The 19331-nt window shown below is 40.9% G+C and overlaps 3 protein-coding genes across 6 annotated transcripts; 1 reads left to right on the top strand and 2 right to left on the bottom strand.

The window, feature by feature from the left end:
* Positions 1-334: 334 nt before the first annotated feature.
* Positions 335-1575, bottom strand: tex36 (testis expressed 36). Its single transcript, XM_034682381.1, has 4 exons — positions 1432-1575; positions 1212-1352; positions 953-1027; positions 335-856 (listed from the first exon to the last, which is right to left on the bottom strand). Exons 1-4 carry the CDS (start codon positions 1480-1482, stop codon positions 536-538), a joined length of 588 nt encoding a protein of 195 aa, XP_034538272.1. The 5' UTR covers positions 1483-1575; the 3' UTR covers positions 335-535.
* A 302-nt stretch (positions 1576-1877) lies between these two features.
* LOC117811883 (autophagy-related protein 16-1-like) lies at positions 1878-6940 on the bottom strand. 3 transcript variants are annotated; one of them, XM_034682377.1, is made up of 7 exons: positions 6609-6940; positions 6421-6513; positions 6258-6342; positions 5566-5639; positions 4296-4547; positions 4072-4187; positions 1878-2703 (listed from the first exon to the last, which is right to left on the bottom strand). In XM_034682377.1, the coding sequence occupies exons 1-7, from the start codon at positions 6923-6925 to the stop codon at positions 2630-2632; spliced, it is 1011 nt and encodes a 336-aa protein (XP_034538268.1). In that variant the 5' UTR covers positions 6926-6940; the 3' UTR covers positions 1878-2629. The 3 variants fall into 3 exon arrangements, with proteins under 3 accessions (XP_034538268.1, XP_034538270.1, XP_034538269.1); XM_034682379.1 differs by having other exon boundaries at positions 6421-6484; positions 6609-6867; XM_034682378.1 differs by having other exon boundaries at positions 6421-6484; positions 6572-6866.
* Positions 6941-8299: 1359 nt separating this feature from the next.
* On the top strand, positions 8300-19006 carry edrf1 (erythroid differentiation regulatory factor 1). 2 transcript variants are annotated; one of them, XM_034681909.1, is made up of 25 exons: positions 8300-8807; positions 9527-9735; positions 10081-10147; positions 10231-10356; positions 10453-10577; positions 10661-10808; positions 10924-11025; positions 11111-11232; positions 11494-11605; positions 11734-11881; positions 11987-12098; positions 12819-12930; positions 13071-13358; positions 13463-13534; positions 13613-13760; positions 13872-14060; positions 14510-14710; positions 14828-15046; positions 15161-15387; positions 15480-15638; positions 15859-16008; positions 16118-16271; positions 16374-16489; positions 16568-16740; positions 18146-19006. In XM_034681909.1, exons 1-25 carry the CDS (start codon positions 8706-8708, stop codon positions 18306-18308), a joined length of 3744 nt encoding a protein of 1247 aa, XP_034537800.1. In that variant the 5' UTR covers positions 8300-8705; the 3' UTR covers positions 18309-19006. The 2 variants fall into 2 exon arrangements, with proteins under 2 accessions (XP_034537800.1, XP_034537799.1); XM_034681908.1 differs by having other exon boundaries at positions 13869-14060.
* The last annotated feature ends 325 nt before the right edge of the window (positions 19007-19331 follow it).

Below are 19331 nucleotides of genomic sequence, written 5' to 3'. Positions count from 1 at the left end.
AAACAGCTGTTGTATGTTTTGCCATAATGAGTCTCATAGTGGGGCCAAATAGTATATTCTTTAAGCACTGAAACCTGCTGTGAACACACCAAACACACAGGTTACCAATTCACCTGACACACAGAGTGTTATGTTTACAGCAAAATAACAGATAGATTATAATAATGAACAAAGTAAAGTTGACTACAATGGACCCCCCTGCTCCAGCATGAACAGTTTGCTTGCTGGACAGTGTTGTATGCAGGGGTCCAAAAAGTCTATACATTTCTACTGGATTATGCAAACTGCAAATATTCCTTTTCCTCACTTTGAGAAAAAAAGTCGCTGAGCACCGTTCATGTGCCCCCTGTCCGCAGTTTGACTGTAGGACAAATTTGAAATAGCAGTCACTTTTATTGGAAAATTGCAGTTAATGTCTTCTCTGTAATTTCAAAAGTCATCCCGTGGGCCGGATTGGAACTTCTGGCGGGACGGTTTTGGCCCGCGGGCCGTATGCTTGACACCCCTGATGTAAAGCATTAAATGCGGAACGATCTCAGAGCTTGAAAGGTGCTGAGTGGTTGGTCTTTCCCAGTACTTGCAGGGTCTCCAAGGGACCAGTTTCGTCCCTCCCAAACCACATGAAAGCATCCTCTGCCTGGGCCAATGCTGCCTCTGCAGACTTCTGTTTATGGTTTCTTGGGAACCTCCTGTTGCTGGTTGGACCATTATCACCCTTCTTCTCCATAAAGTCTGTCTTGTAAATTGTGACTTTCTTTTCAGTTGCTTTAGTGCTGCTTTCAGATCCATCATGGCACAGGCAGAAGTGAGAGTTGGTCTCTTTGCGCTCATCAGGACACTTCCTGCGTCCCACACCCTGAAAGATACCAAGATGACAGAAAACCTATTTAATTTCAAGGATCAACATAGAGGTAGATGTGATGATTTCATGCACAGAATTCGTTATACTTACTTGGGTGAAAACAGAGATGTCGTCTTTTAATGCATGCTTGTTGTCATGGTCTGAATACTGAAATTCTCTCGATGCCTGTAAAGAAACTCGTATTAGTAGGACAGTATAACCTAGTACAACTACCGACGTGTGAGGTAAAATGAAGAGGCTGTTCTTTCATTTGCAGTAGTGCTTAAAATCTTTAAAATCTTTCACTATGACTACACAGTCAAAAAAAAAGGTCATACCATACAATAGAAGATCTACTTTGCATACTCACCTGCTGAGTTTTCCATTTAGGAAAGCGCTGCGAGTTCAAAGCCTGAGGCAGTGGTGATTTAGCCTGACTCAGCATGATCCCAGTGCTTGTACAAGTCTCACGATTCTGTGGCACATTTTCTGGCAGAGCTGGATGAGCAAACTGAGGAGAAACAGCTAATTACAAGGCCTGAGTTGAATGCTGTGATTTGTTAAGCTCTGATATAGTGTATTATTCTCACCCATTTGCCATCGTTGCTCACTGATGAATGTCGTTTCCCTCCTTTTACCATATTAACAGTTCAAGAAGTAGACTGAGTGGAGTACACTACAAACACTGTACAACTTAACAGCTAATGCAAACACTGGTCACCGTGGCAACATGCTTCAAACAACTTGAAATGTGAGCTTAAGAGTGGCAGAGATGGAGAAGTGGAACTCAGTTAAAGAAAAACTAATTTGGGACTTAAACCAAAACCTAATCAAAAGAAAATGAATCAAATAAAGCAGTTTTGCTCAGGATTAAATTATATAGTATAATGTGTGTTTGTTACATTTGAGATGCCATTTCTATTATTGAATATGCTCCAACCTGTACAGTAAAGTTTGAGGATAGAGAATCTTTGATGTCAAACTTGTAGATTTTCTTACATGGAAATGACTAAGATTCAAAACACTTTTCAAAAAATTAGCTTTTAAGTGACTTTATTTTCACATAAATCTTATACACATAGAAAAGACAATCACACTACTGCTACACATTAACATATTAATCTGGTATAGTTTGTTCTTGTCATTTTTAGAAGATATATTAATTATCAAAGCTGATTTAAACATTTTAAAATCACTGCTTCTAACATAATTTCTGATCTACAGCATAAAAAAGATTTAACATTTTTTCTTTGCGAATAAAAAGTTAAAGTTGAAACAGTAACAAAGACATTATTGTAAATCTGACTGTACAGCACCACCAACTCATGCAATGAAAAGGATGAGAAATGAGTGGGCAGAGATAGTTTCAGTAGTTTAGCACCTTGAACTGCATTTTGAGCAGTTATAAAAAAAATCCTTTTGTAAGGGGAGTTGCTGAGGACAAAGTCCAGAATTAAGCTGTAGTGTTACTGACTGTACTTGAGAAAAGCCTGCCTGAAACTAAAGCAGTGAGTGTAAATTAAAGCACCCTGGCAAAAAAGTATATTGAACAGAATGTAGAGGGAATATGTTGGGTCTTCAAACTATTATTTTTTGGCAAATATATAAAAAATAAGGTACAGTTAAACAACATTTGTCATAACACTTCAAGTTATCAGGTTTGCTACTTGGTCATCACTCTTGCGCCTCATATGAGCAATTAGTTCTTCATCTACAAGCACAGAGGAAATGGACAAAGAGGTAATCCTTGCGCTAATAGCTCACGTATCCAGAATCCCATGGGAACACTTAGACCTGAGTCACAGTTGAGACATGGTCGCTGTCTGAGTGCACTTGCCGAATATCTGCTGTACTGTTGATCCCTGCAGACAATAGGAGAATGAAAAGGTTAAATGACATGTTAGGTAAGTTTCAACACTAGCTTCAAACCATTACGTCTATACAGTATTGATGATGATGATGATGATGATTATTATTAATATTAATATTATTATTATTTTATGTTTTTAAAGTTATGTTTTGGGGCATTTTTGCTTTTACTGAGGAACACATATGTGGGGAGTAGAGAGTGGGGGAGGACCTGGACATGTAGCAAATGGTCGACTGGTCGGGAGTCGAACCGGAGACCTTTGCGACAAGGACTGTAGCCTCTATACGTGGGGTGCTTAGACCGCTAGGCCACCAGCACCCCCACAGTACTGATTTTGAGGTCTTGATCTTCTTTGGTTTATGACTGGAGAACTGGCCTTGATCTAAGAGAAACTGAGGTCAACGCCTTGTACCAAATATCATGCATAGGGTTAGTCTTTTAAAGGGATGAATATCAAAAATAAATACCCTTTGTAAATTGTTGTTGGAATGGATCTGTAGTTACCATTATCAAAAATTATTTAGAAACCTTGTTCAATTTTGGCACAAGCATCAATTTTGAATCAAATATGAAATGCCTATGTTTTGGTGGTCTTGGGGCAGTTTTCAAAGCTATACAGTCCTTGCCTGTTGATTATTCCATGTTAGCAAACAAGCTAGTTTACCATGAATGCGCATCAGATGAACGGCATAAACAGAGTAACTTCAAATGATTGGTTTAGTCATCTTAACAGTCAGCTTTTCTGCAGGTAAAATCCAACAGCAAGCCTAGGTGCAGGAAATGCAAACACCATATCTGTTAACTCGTGTTAACATTTAATTACACTCACAGAAAAAAAGGGGGCAAGGGCTTCTTGGATGCCCTTTTAGAAGCCCGGCTTGCTTTGCAATTTGTTATATAGCTACTGGCATTCAAATAAAATACCCACAAAAGCACCCACAGGACAAACAGATTAGCCCAATTAACCCTTTTGGAACAAGTCCTCAAGTGGCCGTTTGAGGGACTGCAGTTTTGGTTTCTGCTTCTTCAAAGGTCAAGGCCATTGTGACCACAATCATTCAACCACACCTTGTTGTGTTACATTACTTGGATTCACGTTTACTTCTACAGTTGCTCTAATGGATTTACACTTCCCTGGTTGGTGGAAGCATAAATTGCAAGGCGGCCATTCTGTTTTGATCAAGGTTTTATGGGCCATCATTCATGTTTTTGCCCTTTTGTTTGGCCTCATTAACGGGACTCTTTTGATTAAAGATGATCTTGATGAAGGCTACTGGTTGCTACAAAGGTCAGTAGGTACAGTATTGAAGGAGGGAAATGGTGGGGCAGCACCTAGCACTATGTATGAGGAGATGCTTACAGTTAATGGCTGTAGGAAGCATTTCTGTTTGACCACTCCAAGTGTTGGTCACCACGTACTCTTTTCCAATTTCAATACGGAGTTGTTTCTTCAGCTGTTTCGCCAAACGTTGCCACCTGGTGAAACAAATCAAGCAACAACAGCTTTAAGAATCTAACTATTTGAGTATGATATTCAAAGTGAGGATATTTTGAAGTGTGGTGTGTCGTGCATTCACCCCTCACCTTTCCTGTGTGTCATTGTACTTATTCAGTCTATCTGCCTCAACCCTCTTCTCCTCCATCCATCGTTGTAAGAGTTCTTCTTTCTCCCTCCGAGCCTGTGCCAGCGCTCTTTTAAGACCCCTCACCTCTGTCTGTAGATCTACCAGCTCTTTGGACTGACACTCTATGGTGTGCTGTAATTCTGAAAGACTCGCTCTTTGGGTGTTACTTCTTCTAGCCAGAGTAAGAGCCTCTTGGCGATATAGAGACACACTGAAAAAAAGACAGGTGAGAAACAGAGTTGATAAAACAGTCAAGTGAGGAAGAATCATGAAACAAATTAGTGCCAATACTGATCTCTTTCTGATCAACTAATTGCTGTGGTGAGACAGAACACTGATCCACCTATTGTGCCACTGTCCTTCTGTGAGGAGTTTCTGGAATGAGGTTATCTCAAGATTGAGTTTTATTTTGAAAGTAATAATACCAACCTGTCCGCTAGTCTGCCTTCTCGGCACCAGAGTAAAAACCATACAGTCAATGCTCACACAATGATTCATCATGTTAGCTTTTTTGTCAGTGGAGCACATTATTATGATGAATTGGAAATACGTAGACCAAATTGCTTTAACATTGACAATTGGTTAAAAGAATTCATGGATTTATTGTCAATGGAACAGGCAGCTTCATCTCTCTCTGAGTTTGACTGTGGAGATGAAGGACCCTGGAACTTTATTTGGCAATTTTTGATATGATTGAATTTTCTGTAAATGAACTACGAGTGTATTGTTTTTTTGTTTCGAAAAAAAAAAAAAGATAATAAATGAAAAAGGCCAGGGATGAAAAAGATCCTCATTGTAAGAACACTAGTGACCACTTTTAGTCATTTAGGTCTTTATTACACTGTTTATGAATTATATTTTTTTTTCTTCCCAAAAGCAAAATCTTTATAGTAGACTAAACATGGGGCTTAATAACTTGTTATCTTAAAAAATTATGCCATGCTTTAGAATGGCTTACCAAGTAAATAACTTTGCTCAAATCTAGCAAAGACCCCACCAGCCCTGGCTAATATCTGACGGTAGTGTATTTATGGCAAATGAGAGCAAACAGCACCCAAAAAGTATTAAATCAGAGACAGCCAACCCATATTTTTCAGAAAAATAAACCCCCAATTATTCTTATAAATGGACCTTTCACCTAATGCTGATTTATCCCTTAGGCTACCATTCAGCTTTGTCAGACGGAGCAGAGTGAATTTTTTTGTGGGCAATATTTTAAGTTGAATTACCGTGCCTGCCTGTACTGCAGTTCAGCTTCTTTCAGATACAAGACGGTGGTTAGGTCTGAGACAGTCTGGGACAGCTGGGGGGGAAACAAAAACAAAAGATGTATGGGTTTAACATAGGATAACCAGAAAGTTTCACAAGATGCTGTAAACAAGAAGCAGTATGGGATCATATTTTAGAAGGCTAAATGCATCTATAGACATCTAATAATGAAGAGGTTTTCAGAGGAAATTCCAACCATTGTCAGTGGAGGCTCAGTGAATGGAAGGGATAAAAATATTACATAAGTTATAGGGGTGTAGTTTGGGGTAATTTCACTGTTTTCCCACTTTTCCAGAGTCGAAACTAACAAATGCATTTGGACAGACCTTTATCTGGGTATTTGCTAGACTCTGCCAACAGCAACAGGGGCTATTATTGTTCATTTTTTTAAGTTTCAACTGCCTCAAATAACATAATCATAATCCTCTCATGCAGGAATTGGGAAAAAAACAAGAGGGTAAACTAGGTGGCGTCCAATTCCAAGAATTGTCTGAGTAGAAGCTGGGTCTCAAGCTTTGAAAACCCCTGTGTAAAGATGTTTTCTTCTTATCAGATGTTTGTGCAATTCCTGATACTCTGACCTCAATGATAGCTTATGTCTTTCCAATAGTTTCAGGTTGATGCTACACAGTTTATCACTGATTTAACTCACCTTCTCTTGCATGTGTTCACTCTCCCTAAGTTGAAGCTGAAGTAGTCGGGAGTCTTTTCCCACGTCAACTCCACCCCGTCCTAAACTGTTAATGAAACCAGAGTAAAGTTTTTACGAAGTCAGAGTCCAATGTGCGACTTTAGAGGCATTGTGCAGCTCTAACCTCTTGCAGATAACATCGTCCAAAATTTGTTTGCGAATTTCGTAACGCTCTTCCAGCTGAGACACTGAAAGAAAACAGACAAGAAGTCCGAAACTGAGGCAGTTAAAAGAAAACCATTGCAAAGGCTGAAAAATGAAAACATTAATCTTACAGCATGTGAAAACGCCGGCGTATGGGATTTTCTCTACTTTGTCTCTCTGTTGCAGACTTGTGCGCACGTGATTCCTCCAGCTTGACATTGTAGTGAACAATGATTCGTCTCGTTTCTGTAGGCAAAGATGTCCCAAGTTGACGTGTGGTCTACGTTTTCCGCTCGCACTTGTTGTGGCGTGGTCGAGGATGAAATGGATGTTAATACGCTGCCATCAGCGAAAGAATTACAAGTCCGAAACAAGGTTACACAGCTCCTCCCTGTTTGGTGGTCAGTCAGCTGCTGTACACCCCCCTCTGTATAATACCTCAGAACTGACCCGTAGGCGCACCCTATTTGACATTTAATTGACATTATATAAAATATTGATGACTGCAAGACACATTTTTGTTTTAATTTCCCACTGACACATTGATTGGCATATTTGTTTCTTCACTTTACCTTATGAAGGGTTAATTAACAAACCACTTAAAAAATCTGACACTCACCCATTGTTGCACCTGATCAGCTGTTCACACAGCTGCTTGACAACTTTGCGTTGTCATGGGCTGGCTCTTTACTGTAAACAGTAATGTCAGTAACATCACCGAGAGTGCTTTGGGCCTCTGACTATATTATCTGCACAGTGAGATCTCACATGTGCTGATCTTCAGGGACTTCAACCATTTATTTTCTACATAGCTTATTCTGTCTTCTGTACATACATTTATTGTCATTATTTTCATTGTACTTGTATTTATATCTTATTAATTACTTCTTCTATTAATATTATTTGATATTCTTAATTTGATTTGATGTCTTTATTTCGAACTTTTAAAAGTAAAATAGAAAAAAAACTTACAAGTAAAATAGAAGAAATTGTTATACAAACATACAAGTAGAAGAAATAGTTATACCAAAAAACCCAAATCAATCAGTTCCATTAGTAAGCACTGAAACATTTTACTTTACATGTGCGAAAAGGAGTAGGAAGAAGTTAAAACTCATCTAATCCTACCCCTTTATTCATTATTTTCTTGCATTATACGAGTGCATTCCCACAAAACAAATCTCCATCTCATATCTTCAAAAGCAACCCCTCATGGTTCTCAAGACTTGTCTTCCTCCTTTTACCTCATAAAATTACTTCTTTATACCTCTTCCTGAACTGGAATATGTTCTGACATTGCTGTAGCTCCATGTTGAGACTTTTCCACAGTTTCACACCACAGATTGAAATACAAAAGCTTTTCCTTGTAGTCCGAACACTCACCATGTTTAACATTATCTTCCCTCTAAGTTATCACCCTCTATACAAATTAATTATTGTGTTTAGGAGCAACTTTAATGACTGAATTTCCCCCCCGGATGAATACAGTACTTCTAATGACTGGGTTAATAATGACATTAGAGAGGTCAGGGGAAACGCATGTGACTACATTTCAGAATAAAACACTCTAGAACAGAGTAGAATGTGCTCAAATATTCCAGAAAGACGATCTGCCCTCATCTGAGAGTACTTCCGGTTTACATTTTTCTGAAACCAGAATTACTTATTTGACAAAAGCTCATGTCTGCGTTAAATATCGTTAAATCTACACTTTATGTTTTTTTCTAGTGCATTAAAGGAGGGAATAAAATATACAAGACGGTTTGGGAGTTTATTCTTTGTTAAACCGGAAGTTGTCGATGGATGTCAACAATGGACAACTCGAGCTTTTTTTCCTCCTTTGAATAAACTTTATTTATAACACATTGTGGACATTACTGCTCAAGCTAACGTGCACTCTGACAACAACATACTATGTGCTGACTGAGAGAGAAGAAACTGAAGGGTGTGAGAACTGAACACTTGTAAGGTTAAAATAACAACATTAGCCTTTGTTCTGAGTTTCGTTTAGCTTGTCTTTAGCAACGATCTTTTGTCGCTACACTTATTGTATGGCTCAACGAATAAGCTTTGATGTTTCGATGAGCTAGCCTGTCAAGCTAGCAGACTGAAGAAATCACTAATAAGTTTAGCTCAATGATCAACGTGCCTCACGCGTTATGTAGCTTATATATAGAATGTCAGTGAGTTACCCAAGCCATGGATAGATACTCTGGTTGATAAGAAGTCGCCAATGTCTGAGAGTTGAACAGACTTGTGTCCAGTATGAGTGCATCAGCCGGGGACAGAGAGCCTGCTGGGACTCCCCTGGATAACGCAAAGGAAGAGATCAGTGGTCCTACCTGCACAGGAGACAACAGCAAACATGTGAGTTAAAGACCGGTGCAGAGAACATGGACTGATACACTTCCTGATCCTGTACAAAGACTGTTCTTTACAATGTTAGCTGATGAGTAATTTCAGTGACTCCTTGATTTACAGACTCAGCAGATACTCTCTGTTGAAGGATCTGATTGGAATTAACAGCTGTTCACTTTGCAAGTCTATTTAGTAAATACAGACTCTTAAATCAACCTTAATCTAAACTAAACTTAGTCATCAAACACTGCAGTCCTGGGAAAACAAGACTTTCTTGATCACAAAGCACCACATACTCTTATTATTGGTTTTGCCTCATATGAGTTATTGAGTTGAGGTCAGGCGTAACGCCAACAAAGCACCCTACAAAACATATTTTTAAAATAATAATAATAATAAAAAATATATATAATAATAATACAATAAACACATTTTAAAATAAATAAATAATTAATAATATTAATAGTAATAGTAATAAAATAGGTATTGAGAAGAGTAGAGATTGTGGTGGTTGTTCAAATTTATTGATTTATGTATTCAGTTCTCGCTGATGTTGACATTGGCTGTATGTTTTTAATATAGTTATGCTGTTTAGGTTTACTTTTGTATTGCATATTGATTTTGTCATGTTTTTATTCATCTACTTTTTATTTTATTAATATGTTTGAAATTGATCAATCAATCAATTCTTTACGTCTAATACGATGCTTGTCTTTATTATCTCGCAGGATTCTGCAGTTTGCTCAGGCAACACTGAAATAAAGAGCCGTGCTGTGGTCAAGTACTCGGCTGCTCCTCCTCCAACCAGCTATGCCCTGCTGCAGGAGAAGACAGACCTGAAGCTGCCGCCCGCAAACTGGCTGAGAGAAAACCCCCAGCTGGGCAGCGCTGGCACCACTGTGCTAGGGTCCAGCAGCAAAAGCAAACCTTTTTCCAGGTACAACATGATAAAAAAATATACAGTATTCTCTGTTACTTAAACATAATGAGGGAAATGGTGTCAACCTGTTGGCTAGAGTGCATTCTGAAGTGTACACTCATGATTTGGTAGATTCTAAAAGACTTTTACTATTTTGACCGTTTGCCAAACTCTTCCAGGTGCCCTGATTTAAAAGAGCTTAATAATGGTCAGCTTAGCGGTCACAACAACTTAAAATTGCTGCAGTCCAACATTAACTATTAAGTCACTATAGGACCAACAAATATGACATGTAGCTGACCTCTAAGATGAGTTTCTTTCAGCTCTTTCAGTATTGATAAAGTTAATTTTCTTCTTCTGCAGTTTCGGGATGGCCTATGACTTCATTGACTGCATCGGGGATGATGTTGACGTGGTATCAGACTCAGAGGTTTGTGGCGCTGTCTGTTCCTTAGCTTCCATCTGAAAAACACCCAAACACCTGATGTAAACATTGTTTTCTATCTCATTCAGAACATCAAGAAGCTTCTGAAAATCCCGTACAGCAAGTCCCATGTCAGTATGGCTGTTCACCGCGTGGGGAGAACGTTGCTGTTGGACGAGCTGGACATTCAAGAGCTCTTCATGAGCTCTTCTCAGGTACATTAGAACTTTTTCCCAGACTTTTGAGTGACTGTATCTTTTTAAAGTATGTAGTTGAAGGGATTCATTCTCCTTGTCATTTGTGTGTTGTAGACAGGAGACTGGACATGGCTAAAGGAGTTTTACCAGCGGCTCATAGATCAGAAATGGCAGAGGAAAAAGAAGAGTAAAGAGCACTGGTATCAGAAAGCAATTCTGTCAAAGTTCCTCTACTACAGGTGAGCGCTTCGTGTAGACTCCTCATTGGTTACAGTGTATCTTTTCCAGCCTTAACACTAAACAACTTCTGTGTTGTTTCCAGTATTAATGGAGATGGAGCTGCAGAGCCTGTACCAGACAATCTGAATGAAGGAGAAGAGGAGAACGAGTCAGAGGAGTTTAGTTCTTCATGGCCGACCACCTTCACCAGCACATCGTCAGATGCAGAAGAACAAGACGCTTCCAAGCAGGTGCGGTGTCTTCGCTCTTCGACAGTTACTTAATAGTGTTTGAGGCTGTCAAACCTGTGATAGACTTTGTGTGTGTGCCTCACATCTAATGACAGTTCTCCTCCTAAATGTGCAGGAAAGTGTTCCCATGGATAGCAAATTTGCTTTGGGCCAGGTGACATCAGTATTTAAAGAGCAAAACCTGCCTATGCTCTTCAACGAAGGAGAGAACAGCCAGGTAGAAAACAACCTTTACGATACAGTTGGGTTTAATGTAAACTTGTAAACACCATTCTTACACTTTGACATTATGTGATTGACAGGGTTTAAGGAACGACTTTGTGCGAAACATCATGTGGACATTCGAGGACATCCACATGTTGGTTGGGTCCAACATGCCTATATTTGGAGGAGGCCGCTATCCTGCCGTCAGTCTGAGACTCAGGTTGGAATTCTATTAGAGAGGGAACTGCTGTGAAATTCTGTAGTTTTGATCTTGTTGCACTACGTATGTGTCCTTTGAGTATTCAAACGTATTATACCTGGTTAAATTTGCTCATGTTAGGTTTTAATTAAGTGTATCTGACCTCAGAATGTAAACCAGAAATTTAACTTTCCTTGCTGCAACCTAATCAAGTACACACACTGATTCTTCCACATTGCTCCTATTTAATCTAACGTGACTGTTTTACTCCTGACCTTTCAGGGACAACAATAAACCAATCAACATTCTGACAGGTATTGACTACTGGCTCGACAATCTGATGTGTAACGTCCCAGAGCTTGTCATGTGCTTTCACGTCAATGGCATCGTTCAGGTAAATCACGTTGTTGTTTTTTGTTATAAGATTTTCTACATGCAAACATATGCTATATTTTGAGCTGCATTCAGCTTATTGAATTAAAACTGCTGATATATTTCTTGCTTCTGTGGTTTTCCCTGCAGAAATATGAAATGATAAAAACAGAGGACATTCCTCACCTGGAGAACTCAACTTTCTCTACGAGGGTGGTGAAAGATATCGCTCAGAATATCCTCTCCTTCCTCAAGTCCAACTGCACCAAAGAGGGTCACACCTACTGGCTTTTCAAAGGTGGGAGATAAATGAACAATGAGTCTTTAAATCCTTTTGAACTCTTACTGTATGCTTCTCACTCCTGTATCTTAATGTTTTTTATGGTGTTTTTGAAATCCACAGCTAGTGGGAGTGACATTGTGAAGCTTTATGATCTTACTACTCTGTGTGAAGAGGCGGAAGAAGAGAAATGCCAGAATCCCTTCACTCTTCCTGTGGCTGTGTTACTATACAAGTGAGTATCTGGGATGTATCCGTATTGTGAGAACTGAGACAGTCAGAAGGAGACATCTGAGAGAGTCATTTGTAGGGCCCAAAAATATCATCCAGTCTTTTTTACACATATATTTGATAAAGCTGGCCTTAAATATGCATTTATGGTTTGACCCTGGTTAAGTGAGATCACTTTGAAATGTTCATAATAGTTCATAAAACTTTTTGGTATCTTATTTTAGGAGTGAAAAATTATATTAAACTGGTAGTTTATGTTATTTTATCTTAAGTGTTGTTTAAACTTAGACTCAGGAAACTTGAAAGTCCTCAAAGAGGTAATTTGTGATACAGCAAAGCACACAAACGTTAACAGCACATCAGACACACTCAGCAAAGATCCAAATAATCCACAGCAGCTGTTATCAGTATGTCAATAAGACGACTTCAACAAATATTCATAATGATCCATACCAGCTGTATCAGTGTACTCTCAGTCTGATGCATGTCAGTAATTATATATATAAATACTGGGTGTACTGAACATCCCCTCGTTCTCATAGTCCACAGCCTTAGTCCATGTATTTCTACTGACTGCTTGTGGCTAATGCATCTTGTTTAATTGAGTTATTGCCATGAGGATAAATTAGTTTCTGAAACAATGACTTATGTGCACATCAGAAATAATTTACCAACAAAGAAAAGTCTATAATACCTTGTTGTCTACTTTCTGTTTGTGTTGTAGAGTTGCCAGCAACTTGATGCTAAAGGCGAGGCAGAACAGGAAGCACTACGGCACAATCAGAACTCTGCTCTTAAACTGCGTCAAACTTCTGGATCAGGAGAGGCATCCTCAGGTCAGTTCCACAACTGCATCCAAACCACAATTAGATGAAAGAAGAAGAAGACTTGCAGGAAATGTCTTGTCCTGGACTGAATCTGAGATGTTATTCAGATTTGATTGATTCTGACTTCACTTGATCTCCTCTCCGTTCAGATCATCGCCTCGGCTCACTACATGCTGTCCGAGCTGTTCCAGCTTGACGAGCCTCCCCAAGAAGACGGAGGGGAGTCGCTTCAGGCCGGGGGATCTGAGGACAGCTACAGTGATGAAGACAGGGAGGAAGAGGAGGAAGAAGAGGCAGAGCTGCTGGAGAACAGTGATGAGAACAGCTCGTACAGTTCCTGCTCCAGATCTCATGATGACAGTAAAGCTGTGGCGGTGATCCGCTCTGTAGGGGAGCTGTCGGTCCCGGAGAAATACAAATCTACTCACCAAATCAGAGTGAGTGTCTCTTTATAGACGCTCTCTCTTTAAACTGAGAGTGTGGAATATACAGATTAATGTTGCATGTAAGAATAATCTTCCCTTTTTCTCCGTCCCTACAGCCAAGTGGCCCTTTCCCTGTTTCCCACGACAAGGAGGAACGATGCAGACATGTCTTGAGCTGCGTACTGAAGGCAAGTCGCAGCAGAGTACACACAGTGCAAAAAGTGTGATGTAATTTACTTTGCTAATGGCTGCAATACACCACACAGGGACTGAAGGCAGTGGATGGAAGTATCAAGAAGGAGAGTGATCTCCCAGCTGCAGATCCAAACACACCCATTCCATTAAAGTATGAGGACAGGAGTGCAGCGGAAGCCTGCGCTGCTGAGACAGGCATCTCTCTGCTGATGGAAAGAGGTCAGTCCTTCAAGAATTCAGCCAGGACATTCATCGTCCTTCAAACTCGCATGCGTCGCTCTTCTTCCTTGTCTTTCATTGTGTGTGTGTCTGTGTATGTGTCTCCAGCAGGGCCATTACATGCAGACCAGAAGCACCCATTACGCTCAGGGATGATACCCGGCTCATGGCAGCACCGCATGAAGCTTCAGCTCTTCCTCAAAGCTTCCAAGGCCTACTATGTCCTGTCTGACGCTGCCACCAACCTGCTCAAGTACGGACGAGCTCTGCGCTACATCAAGCTGTCATTACAGAGTTATGGTAAGGTTGTTTCACCTTTAGTACTCTAGTAACTTTTGATACTGGCAATATAAAAGTGCTTTGAAATAATGATAACAATTCATAAGACCTCCTATAACGCTTTTCTAGCTACTCAAAGACGCTTTACATGAAGTGCAAAAACTAAAACTAAAATAGAAAAACAGAGATGTGTTGTAGGCCTTTTTGAACAGGTAGGTTTTGAGTTGTTTTTTAAACCAGTGAAGAGAGTCAGAGTTATGGATGTTTGGAGGGAGAGTTCCAGAGAGTTGGGGCAGTGATGGCTATGTTGTTTATTAACTTTTATCAACTAGAAAATATATGTATTAAATATAATACCAACTGTATTGTTAACTTCAACCACAATACAAACAAATATGTATTAGAGAAAAACAATAAATCAATTCTCATCTGTCTTTCCCTTTCTGATCATCTTTCCTTGTCCCCTCCAGATGCCTACTGTTCAGTGAGCGGTACTCTGCACCCACAGGTGCTGCACTTTCACAGCCACTGCCTGTCACTGTGTGGGGACATCCAACTGATGCTGGCCCAGAATGCACACAACAGAGCTGCTTACCAGGAGGAGTACAGCTACCAGACCAAAGAGGACCAGGAGATCCTGCACAGCCTACAAAGAGAGAGCAGCTGCCAGGGTCAGTCACTGAAGAGAGTCCAACACAAAACTCATGATGATGCTTTCTTCTGTAATTTATAGAAAACATTAGGAAATGTACATAAACATGTCTTGTATTTTATTCTCCTCTGGCAAGCCTTCAACATGGCAACAGACCTGGCCATGGACCCAGAGTACCAGCTGTTTATTAGCAATAAGTGCTATGAAGCGGCGTATGATCTGCTCATCTCTGAGGCTTTGACGGATCACGACTCAGATCAGCTGGCTCAGGTGCTCAAAAGGCTGGGAAACATCCGTAATGAGATGGGAGTCTATTACATGAACCAGGCTGCAGCCATGCAGACTGACAAAGAAGGTATGATCCAAATGAGAAACAGACCATGGAGAATTAAAGGCAGCCTTCTTTGTGATTATGTGTTTTGAGAAATGTTGAATATAAGAGGCATTACCCTCCTTTCTTTCCCTCTAGTGAAAAAGTCGGTGTCGGTAGCAGAGCAGGAGATGTGGAAAAAGAGTTTTTCCTTTTTCGAGAAAGGCATGAAGGACTTTGAAGCCATCAGGGACAGAACTAACACGGCCTTGCTGCTGTGTAACACGGGCAGGCTGATGAGGATCTGTGCTCAGGCTCACTGCGCCGTCTCTGCAGACCAAAGCAGAGGGGAGTTTTCACCTGAGGAGGCGCTTTACTACAACAAGGTGCCACGTCAAACCCTTTAAGTCTGTCTGATTGGAGCTTTCAGGGAAAATAACAACCTTTGAAACATGTTCTCATCTCAATTCTAACACAGGCAATAGACTACTACCTGCAGGCTATGAAGTCACTTGCAAGTCGAGAAAGCCACCCAGCAGTGTGGGACAGTGTGAACTGGGAACTCTCCACCACTTATTTCACCCTGGCCACACTTCTGCAGGACTACGCGCCTCTGTCCAGGAAGGCCCAGGAGCAGGTGGGTTGCACATCAAACTGAACTCCTCAGGATGTTTCATTATCTCTCTTTTTAATCACTACATAGCATGTTTCCCTGCCTAAATTTCCTCCTTAATGTAACTACATTATCATAATGATTTGCACATTACACGTTGATTATTCATGGTTGCATATTCAGCTTTTTACGACTAGAAAATGTGACCAAACTTTTAAACTGCTGTCCCCGTGTGTGCTCCCAGATCGAGCGTGAGGTTACCGAGGCGATGATGAAGTCTCTGAGGTACTGTGACCTGCAGACTGAGTCGGCTCGTCAGCCACTCTACCAGTACAGAGCTGCCACCATTCACCACCGTCTGGCCTCCATGTACCACAGCTGCTTCCGCAACCAGGTTGGAGAGTCATCTGTGTATTAAGATTAAGACTTACACATTGACTGGTGACTGGATGTCTGTGTTTTATATTTAAACTGGTATGTGTGTGTCTGTGTTTGTGTGGCAGGTGGGGGATGAGCACTTGAGGAAGCAGCACCGCAGCCTGGCAGAGCTTCATTACAGCAAAGCCGTCCGTCTGTTCCTCAGCCTCAAAGATGCTCCCTGTGAGCTGCTCCGCACGCTGCTGGAGAGGGTAGCCTTCGCTGAGTTTACTATGGCAGGTGAGGAAGTGTTCATCACGGTGAATAATGTGATGTTTGCTTTTTTCTGGAGAGTGATATTGATTTCACTGACATGTAATGACTCACACTGTGTCTCTTCAGGTCAGAGCAGCAGCACGGCGAAGCTTAAGAGCCTGACTGGAGCAATCGAGATCATGACAGAAACTCGCTTTGCTTTCCAGATGATTCATAAAGAGCTGCTGGAGGAGCAGACGGAGGTAACAACCCCTCTTACCGCTTCATGTTTACAAAGCACTCTTTCTCTGCTACACTTCAACAATTGTGTCCTTTCACAGCTGAATGAACCAAAACCGTCTGAATCAGCAGAGTGTCCTGACGTAGCTGGCGGACCCGGCTCTGGACTGAATATCCAGGAAGTGATGAAGTTGATCGGAGTGTTTGAGCCGAGTTTCTCCTTCCTGATGCTGCAGGTGATCAAACTGATGACGACAATGAAACGGAAACCAAGGTGAGCAGCTTTCTAAAACATTTATTTATTTATTTATTTATTTATTACTTAAAGAAGCTTTAAGAATGTAAATATGTGAACTTTGGGGTTTGTTCACGGTTTTAAGTATCTTGGGGTCTTGTTCACGAGTGAGGGGAAGAAGGAGCGCGCGATTGACAGACGGATCGGGGCGGCGTCTGTAGTGATGCGGACGCTGTACCGGTCTGTTGTGGTGAAGAGGGAGCTGGGCCAGAAGGCAAAGCTCTTAATTTACCGGTCAATCTACGTTCCAGCCCTCACCTATGGTCACGAGCTGTGGGTAGTGACCAAAAGAACAAGATCGCGAATACAAGCGGCCGAAATGAGCTTTCTCCGCAGGGTGGCTGGGCTCGGCCTTAGAGATAGGGTTAGGAGCTCAGACATCCAGGAGGGGCTCCAGGTAGAGTCGCTGCTACTCCGGATCGAGAGGAGCCAGATGAGGTAGTTCGGGCATCTGGTCAGAGGAGTGTCTGGGCTTCCCTGCTGAGTGTGCTGCCCCCGTGACCCTAACCCGAATAAGCGGAAGAAGATGGATGGATGGACGGAATATGTGAACTTTTTGAAACTGCTGTGAAGACAAATTCCTCAAAAAATGTAATGGGAGAGAATTCCATACCTTGGATCATCTTTATATCACACTAAACTGAGACTGAGACATCCTAGAATGAGGAAGTAGGAGGAGACGAAAGCTAGGAGTTGAGTAGTTATGAAATGTATTATATGAGAACATGTCACACAGGGAGGGAAGAAGAGTATTCCTAAGGTAAAGGCTAAGCAACCCTTTAAACAACCTGCAACCTTTCAGTCGCATGGACAGTTACCTCGCCCAGTTAGAGAATCATTACTTCATTAGCACGCTCATTTAAACAGAGTGAATCCACTACATTCCAAAAAGATACAATCTTGTGTTTACTGTAAAAACAACCTGCTTTAAATATTCAAGTGATGCTTCAGAAACACATTGAACACATCTTGGTGCTGCAGGCTGAGGAATGCATGTGGGGCATTCAAGGATAGTGCAAATACAAAGTGGCTTTCTGAGAAAAAAAGTCTATTGATAGCGTAAACATACAAACACAAGTGTTTGGGTTGGAGTTTCTGAAAATTAGATATATAAAGTGCTAAAGTGGACTCTGTCTGCAGCTGGTGGGCTGGTTCTGAACAACAGGGCCGATCTGACCCGCATCCCCGGTGGGTGACACACTTACTATTGACAGACGGCTCACACAGCCCTACTTCAGAAATGAGAACGACCCCTTTACGCTCCTTTGGACTTCACTTTAAGACTTCTTAAAAAGTAGCTGAATAGGCTTGCTTTATGGTATATTTATCTTACACAGTGTGTTGTTGTCATCCCTCCTGATCAATTTATTCGTGTTAATTGCAGCAATAAGGACGAGGAGCTGTTGAAAACCTACAAGAATGTGTACTCCAAGCTGCTGCGAGCCGAGAAGAACGCCCCACTCCTCAGTCGCGTCTTGCTCCACATGGAGCTCCTGCAGCAGCTGACCTCACAAACAGAAAGTGAGGACGCCGGGGCCCATTCGTGATAGCTGCATAAATCACAGTGAGGAATACATTCAAGACTTCAACTCCGCCCTCTGCACCCACTCTGGGGAGCACTCGGACACCTTCGTTACTGACTACACATGCTCAGGCAACACTCTGAATTACAGTTTCAAAGCTAATTCACCTCCTGCGCCTTTAAATGAATGACTCATTTTTTAACATTTGCATCACAGGTTTTGAATTGTACATTTGTGTTAAAAGACGTGTAAATTCAGAAGTTATTATTTAATTTTCTTATTCGTTAAGGGGTTACAGTACACGCGTGGAGCTCCTATGTGTGGGATTTGTTTACTGTTCTGAACATCACCTGGGTTGCCTCATTTTTCTACAAACATACAGCAAACAAAAAACAGTATCATCGTGTGTTAATTCTACACATAGGAGCTAATAAAGCATTTCGCACATGCTCAGAAAAGCATTCATTTTGGTTAAATAAGTGGTGTTTTGATATTCAATAATACCAGTAATGCTGTGAATAAAACAGACTGAAGTGTGGCCGAGGGCTGACAAGTTCTAATAAGCTTGAACACCATATTTGCTTTCCAAAACAAAATGTGCAATAGTTTGGCAACATTCAATGCAAACTCAGAGGCTTGTGTCCACAATGCTGTATGTGTTGATGTGAGTTTATATCAGCATGGTTTGCTGTGACATGAAAATAAACGGTTTGTAAATTTTATACACTTTGTCTCCTTGGATGTTTCTGGATAGGAAAGGTTTGTATCTCTCAGACACTTTTAGTAGAAGGGGTTTTAACCAGATCTTAAGTAACACAATATGTACAAAGATACAGGAAGTTAACAGAATGGTGAGACCTTCCTGACTTATAGTCATTTATCAACCTGGGACTTTTTTTAAATCATTTTCTAAACATTAATTTTGTGTGCAGCTGGTTTGTTCTGACAGGAAAATTCATAGTATTTACAGTTATGGTGTAAAAAATGACCACAAAGAACAGGTTCAAACCCGACCCTCCACATATTAGGAAACAGATGAACATATTT

This window comes from Notolabrus celidotus, chromosome 4 (genome assembly GCF_009762535.1).
Source record: "Notolabrus celidotus isolate fNotCel1 chromosome 4, fNotCel1.pri, whole genome shotgun sequence".
Lineage (NCBI taxonomy): Eukaryota > Metazoa > Chordata > Actinopteri > Labriformes > Labridae > Notolabrus > Notolabrus celidotus.
The sequence above is the reverse complement of the archived record's forward strand: the minus strand, read 5'-3'. Positions and strand labels throughout refer to the sequence as shown.

Excerpts from the sequence above, each read along its gene's own strand:
- tex36 (XM_034682381.1), bottom strand. The coding sequence starts at position 1,482 with ATGGTAAAAGGAGGGAAACGACATTCATCAGTGAGCAACGATGGCAAA. Across the intron at positions 1,028-1,211 it reads CTAAATGGAAAACTCAGCAG|GCATCGAGAGAATTTCAGTA; the intron begins GTGAGTATGCAA and ends GTTTCTTTACAG. Across the intron at positions 857-952 it reads ACATCTCTGTTTTCACCCAA|GGTGTGGGACGCAGGAAGTG; the intron begins GTAAGTATAACG and ends GGTATCTTTCAG.
- LOC117811883 (XM_034682377.1), bottom strand. The coding sequence starts at position 6,925 with ATGTCAATTAAATGTCAAATAGGGTGCGCCTACGGGTCAGTTCTGAGG. Across the intron at positions 4,548-5,565 it reads CTGCAGTACAGGCAGGCACG|TGTGTCTCTATATCGCCAAG; the intron begins GTAATTCAACTT and ends TCTTTTTTTCAG. Across the intron at positions 4,188-4,295 it reads TACAATGACACACAGGAAAG|GTGGCAACGTTTGGCGAAAC; the intron begins GTGAGGGGTGAA and ends TTGTTTCACCAG.
- edrf1 (XM_034681908.1), top strand. The coding sequence starts at position 8,706 with ATGAGTGCATCAGCCGGGGACAGAGAGCCTGCTGGGACTCCCCTGGAT. Across the intron at positions 9,736-10,080 it reads AAAAGCAAACCTTTTTCCAG|TTTCGGGATGGCCTATGACT; the intron begins GTACAACATGAT and ends CTTCTTCTGCAG. Across the intron at positions 15,047-15,160 it reads CATGCAGACTGACAAAGAAG|TGAAAAAGTCGGTGTCGGTA; the intron begins GTATGATCCAAA and ends CTTTCCCTCTAG.